Genomic DNA, 6,000 nt, shown 5'->3' with positions numbered 1-6,000 from the left:
TTCCAATTGCGCACAGCAACTCAAGTTATATTCCGTGGCACAAACAAAACCTGAACACCATTGCCCAAGAAAGGGTCACAGATTAAAACACCTTAAAAACATCACAAATAAAGAAGATACACAGTAGGGCTAAGCTAATAAGTACTTTAAAGGGGTTATTTATTAAAGTCTGAATTTAAAAATTCAAGCCTCTTTACTATAAAATCCGAATTATTCATGGAAAAAAAACTCTCATTTTTCAGGCTTATTAAATAATAAATACGGTCACATGGATTCCAGTTTGGTCAGACTTTTTTAATTCAACAAATCAGAAAAAAAAAAAAATCGGATTTTGATAAATAACCTCCGAAATATGCCTATTACTTCGACAACCATTGGTAGTTGTAGTCCAGTAGCAGCTGGGGGACCAATAGATTCTTTCTTTCGCCAAGTGTTGACAAGTGTTTCTGTTTCTTTTTTTGTGGGGAAAAAAACAATCCAAAAAATACAAATATCCAGAATCTTTGGGCACTTTCTTTGGCTACAAAAAGGTGAAGGATAAAAAAAGTAAACATATAAAAAAAAAAATAGAGCCCACTTACAGGGTAACAGGTGTTTGTTTTTTTGCAGCATACTAAAACTCATTTTAAGGGGAATTAATTGATAAAAAAAAATCAAATGGGGGGTGGTGATTTGTTAAATGTCACATTAATTAGAATACCAAAGATATTATTAGGTTAGGAAATACAGAAATATCTTTCTAATCATTCAATTGGTGAATTAATAGCCAATATTCATTAGTGAAATATATTTGTATTTTCAGGCCAATCATCCCTGTCCACCGTTTTGCAACCAATTCAGATATGGAATGTAGAACAAACACACACAGAGCTGGTCCTTTATGGCTTTATGTCCAGGAAGGGGTTAAACCTGGACTGGTCATATCTGTTGTAGGGCTTGCAAGATATTCACTGGACTTCAGGCTTGTGAGGGACTTGTAACTTGCCACAGATGTGAGAGAGCCGCAGAGGCCCAGTAAAGATGGCGTGTCTTCCTTGCCTATAAAGAGAGGGACAAGAAAGCACGTTAATAAGAGGAACTTATACATCAGTCCTGCTGCTTTCTTTAGATCAGGGGTGTTCACCCTAAAGCTGGCCATAGATGTTGAGACTACGATTTTCTCGCAACCATCGTACGAATTGTCCATCAACTAAAAAGACCAATTTGCCAGGAACACAAAGGGGAGCTGCCTGCTTGGCCCTGCAAACATAGATAGATTGCACTGTGACTGAAAGATTTTTTAACCTGGCCGATCAATTTCCTGACAGATGTCGGGCGAAAAATCGCAAGATGGTCGATCGTTCGAATCCAACTAACCGCACGATAATTTCGAAGGATTGGTCGGACTTCGCTAAAATCGGTCGTTCGGCAAGAAGAATCATCGCGTCTATGGGGAGCTTAGGGTGTTTTTTTATCATACCTAGCTTCACGCAAAAACTCTTTGCCAGTCATACGGGCAGATTCACTAACTGGCGAGCACAGGGCCAGATTTACGTAGTAGGCGCCCCTAGGCCCACTGCCGTTCGTCGCCCCTGTCCCCTTCCCTTTATTCGTGGAAATGTTCATCATCTGGACCAGAGCAATGAGGATTGGTACATGGGAATTTAAAAAATGATTGTAACTCCAGCACATCCCCAGTGCATGCCGAACCCTAAAATCCTGCCGCCCTAGGCCGGGGCCTCGGTGGCCTTTCCACAAATCCGGGCCTGGGCGAGCAGATACCCCATGAACAAGCTAGGATACAGGATACCTCTTGGAGAGGAGTACCCATTCGCCTCAGCCAACTGATTAAGAGGCAAGTGTCCAGCAGAGGGCTGGGGTAACTGAAATTTTTAAATATATATATATATATATAACAAATAAAGCCCAGAGAAAATGTCTTTACATATTGGTATGTACTGATGATATAAATAGAAAATGGAACCAAAGCTACCAGAACTACACAGTACAAGTATATCCAGCACTCATTCGATTATTTACCTTCACTTAAGTGGGAACCACCTTGTTTTCCATTTCCATCCTGAGACTGGCCAGGGTCAAATGAAATCTGAGACAGACTGGCATCAGCGGACAAGGGCCCCAAACTATGGAAACGTTTTCTGAAATGTGAAAAGAGAGAACATGATGTTGGTCAATTAGTGCACCAATATGGATAGACAATATAAGACGTTTCAGACAAACGTGTCCTAAAATAAACACATTCCCCTCTAGATAACAAGATTTATAGTTTTTGTCTTTTGATATTCTCAAAACACATAATTTGCTCTGTGCTAAGGTTTTTTGATAAAGCTGACCAAGAAAACAACATGGACTAAAACTATTTTAAAAAATCTCGGTTGAAATTTGGAGTTTTGATTTCAAAATATGCTATCTTGCCTTTACTTGTTGGAACACCACCAACACCCCAAATATTCTAGAAACAGAAATAATTGCCATATTTTACACCAACTTCTTTACTTGAAGGGAATGGAGGACATTGAGAAATGGGTCCGTAGTAGCAAATTAAATAACACTTAGGGGGCAGATTCCTCAAGGGTCGAATTTCGAAGTTGAAAATACTTCGAAATTCTACCATCGAATTGAATTACTTCAAAGTCGAAGTTTTTTTACATCTAATTTGGCCATTCGCGGTCGAAGTAAAATTGTTCGATCGAACGATTAAATCCTTCCGATCGGACGATTTTTCTTCCACTTCAAAAAACTTAGAAAACTGCTCTAGAAGGTCCCCATAGATAGGCTAACATAGCACTTCGGCAGGTTTAATTTGGCAAAGTATTGAAGTCTAAGTTTTTTTAAAGAGACAGTACTTCGATTATCGAATGATTGAGTATTCAAACTATTTTACTTCGAATCAAATTCGAAGTCATAGTATCCTATTCGATGGTCAAAGTATCCAAAAAATTACTTTGAATTTTGAATTTTTTTACTTCGAAAATTCCCTCGAATTCACTTCGACCCTTGATAAATCTGCCCCTTAAAAGGAAATATCACATTTTACTCATAACCTGCATTGGTGCTCACAGAAAAGCCAAAGTGTGTTTGAATAGAACATCCACTAGAGCTTGTAGCAGTTCAACGTATGCTGCCCTGTAATTAGCAGTGAGATTAATTATTGCTTGGGTTATTAGCTTAACTGAAGCTGATCCAAAGTCCTCTTCTACTTTACAACCTGTAGTGTTGGACTGGGACACCAGAGGCCCACCAAAAAACCTTAGACCAGGGACCCACCAAAAAACCTTGGGCCAGGTGCCAACTTTCAGTTCTTTTATTTTTCCTCTACTCACTCAACCCCTAGTCTCTTTTCTTTACATACTATGATCTATTATTCCAACTATTTGACCTTTGTTCTCATAGAAATAAAGAATAGCCATGAAATAGGCCAAATGTTTAGCAGCATGAGGGCCACTGAGAGTTTTCCTGGTATCCCGGTGGGTCAGTCCGACACTGAGAACCTGCACTTAACAAATCACAATCCTATACTGAAAATTATGGAATCTAGAAATTTTGGAATCTCCAGTACTGACAATCTACAGGCCATTTGTATAAACACCACACAATCCACAATTTAGGGAAGGGAACAGGCTAGTTTGTGACACCTTAGAGATAGGTCTCAAAGCAGTCACAGTTATAAATCATACTAGATTTTGATTTGCCATGCTTTGTCTATACTTAAATGTGATTAAAATGTATTCTGAGTAATGTATATTTTATCAAATAAATACATCATAGGAGGAAAAGGCAGGGGTTCATACTGTCCTTAGCAGCCACCTGCTTAATATATCAATGCAACAATCACAGCAACTAACATGTATTAGTAGAGGGATAATTAGCTAACTTCAAAATTGTTGGTTTTTCTCCCAATAATTACTCAAGAAGCACTTGTTGTACATAAGTGTGTTGGCAGCAAAAGCAACACTGTTCTGCCTAATTACAACATATGTCTTTGAAACATAATTGGAATGTATATAACAAAAAACAAAATTATTATTTAGCCATTAAAAATAGAGACAGGCGGAAGCAGTGCAGCTGCAATGGTTTGGGTACACATAGTTAAGGCCAGACTAAAACTTTCACATTTCTGGTAATAGTGTGAGAATAATCTTAACATTTTGTGCAGTTCTTAAACTGCCCCTTTAAATAATGGTCCAAAAAAGAGGTTGCTGGTGGTCTGTACAATACAATTAAAGTGCTATGTTCGACCGCCAGGTAGTTGCTCTGTGTTTGCAACGCCGCTGTACCGGTAAATCAAAACAAAAAATGGAATAACTGCAAATTATTTATACCAGGTTGTGGTTACACGAAAATCGAATTCGAATTTTTAAAAAACCCCGAATCGAATTTGGATAACTCCCTGGTCAATTTGAAATGTTTTGACCATAAAAAAAAGTGAAAATTCGAACTCGCATTTTCAATTTGACCCTTGAAAAATCTGCCCCGTATGTTTGGATATATCACCATTCTGCTGTTTAGTAACCAGCACTGTTGGCAAAAATGCACAAAATATATACTATAGAGCTCCATATTGACTGTTTAGGATATGCTCTAAGATTCTCCACTATATCATATGAGAGGGGCCCCCTAGTATTGCGCTTGGATCAAGCATTTGCTAATGTTCTGGTACCATCTAATTGCCCTAAACTATGGTAAGTGAACTGGTTATTACATGTTGAGCCTGGTTATATTGTGTTTTCAAGTGTTTTAATAATGAGTCTAATTATTTGTGTGTATTTTTTTATAAACGTTGGTGATTATATTCACTTATGCACTAAATCTTCCTGCACAAGGTCTTTTAGGTCCAGTGGGACTAATCTTTGCTAAAATAAAGTAGTTTGAGTGCCCCATAACTGGTCCTTTTCCTTTCTTTTTGGGTCTGGCCAGATGTATTGCCTTGTATTCAAGGATTTCACCACCGTATATTTGAAGTTTCCAGGATTTGGTACTTTGTAGTCCAAGACATTAAAACAACGAAAAAAAGAGATCAAAAGAATATGACTTATAAATATAAAATAAGAATGAAATTCAGTAAAATATAGTCTCCTACTGGTGTAACTAGATGTTACTGGGCCCCACAGCAAATTCAATCTAGGAAAAAATATCGCTGCAGCACCTCTTTGTTGCAAAAAGTGGAAACTTTTTAGGTCAAACAACCAGGCAACGTTTTCGGGCTTTTCTCAGACTTTTTTTTGCAACAAAGAGGTGCTGCAGTGGTATTTTTACTGTATGTTTATGCAAACCCCTGGCAAGGATTTCTGGACTGCTTTGCACCCAACCTACAAGGTTAAAGGAAAACTATACCCCCCAAACAATGTAGGTCTCTATAAAAATATATTGCATAAAACAGCTTATATGTAAAACCCTGCTTCATGTAAATAAACCATTTTCATAATAATATACTTTTCTAGTAGTATGTGCCATTGGGTAATCATAAATAGAAAATTGCCATTTTAAAAAATAAGGGCAGCCCCCTGGGATCGTACGATTCACTGTGCACACAAACATACCAAACAAAACATACTTGTTCGATCACATGAGCCAATTAACAGACAGAGTTGTGTCTTTTGCTCCCTCACTTCTTCCTGTATTTCTGGTCAGGTGATCTCTGAGGCAGCACACAGACCATCACAAAATGGTGGCTCAAGGCAAGAGATGTAAAAGGGCAATATTTACTTAAATATATATTCCAGTTTGGTAAGATTCTTTAATATGCCACTTAATATGATGTAAACTATCTGTTGCTTAAGTGTTCATTTTGGGGGTATAGTTTTCCTTTAAATAAGGTGGTCGACAATTTTGTCTATTTTAGCAAGTTCAATGTAGGACCAGAAAACATTGGTAAATTGACCTATTCTACCAAGATTGAAATTGATAATGAAATTGCTTATTAATAAGGAATTTAGTCCTGGGCCCCCTGCAACTGCAGTGTCTGCTTTCTCTGTAGTTACAGTCTCTCCCTTTACCAGA

At 37.8% G+C, this 6,000-nt stretch overlaps 1 protein-coding gene across 2 annotated transcripts in view; it reads right to left on the bottom strand.

Moving 5' to 3' along the window:
* Nucleotides 1-271: 271 nt before the first annotated feature.
* rundc3b.S (RUN domain containing 3B S homeolog) overlaps nucleotides 272-6,000 on the bottom strand; it is a 75,925-nt gene continuing 70,196 nt past the window's right edge. For both annotated transcript variants that reach the window (XM_041567446.1, XM_018269140.2), the window contains 2 exons: nucleotides 2,020-2,138; nucleotides 272-1,038 (listed from right to left, as the gene is read on the bottom strand). In XM_041567446.1, coding sequence (XP_041423380.1) covers nucleotides 887-1,038; nucleotides 2,020-2,138 — 271 coding nt within the window. In that variant the 3' untranslated portion in view covers nucleotides 272-886. The remainder of the gene's footprint in view (nucleotides 1,039-2,019; nucleotides 2,139-6,000) is intronic.

The sequence above is a fragment of the Xenopus laevis genome, chromosome 6S, assembly GCF_017654675.1.
Source record: "Xenopus laevis strain J_2021 chromosome 6S, Xenopus_laevis_v10.1, whole genome shotgun sequence".
In the NCBI taxonomy this organism is placed as follows: domain Eukaryota; kingdom Metazoa; phylum Chordata; class Amphibia; order Anura; family Pipidae; genus Xenopus; species Xenopus laevis.
The sequence above is the reverse complement of the archived record's forward strand: the minus strand, read 5'-3'. Positions and strand labels throughout refer to the sequence as shown.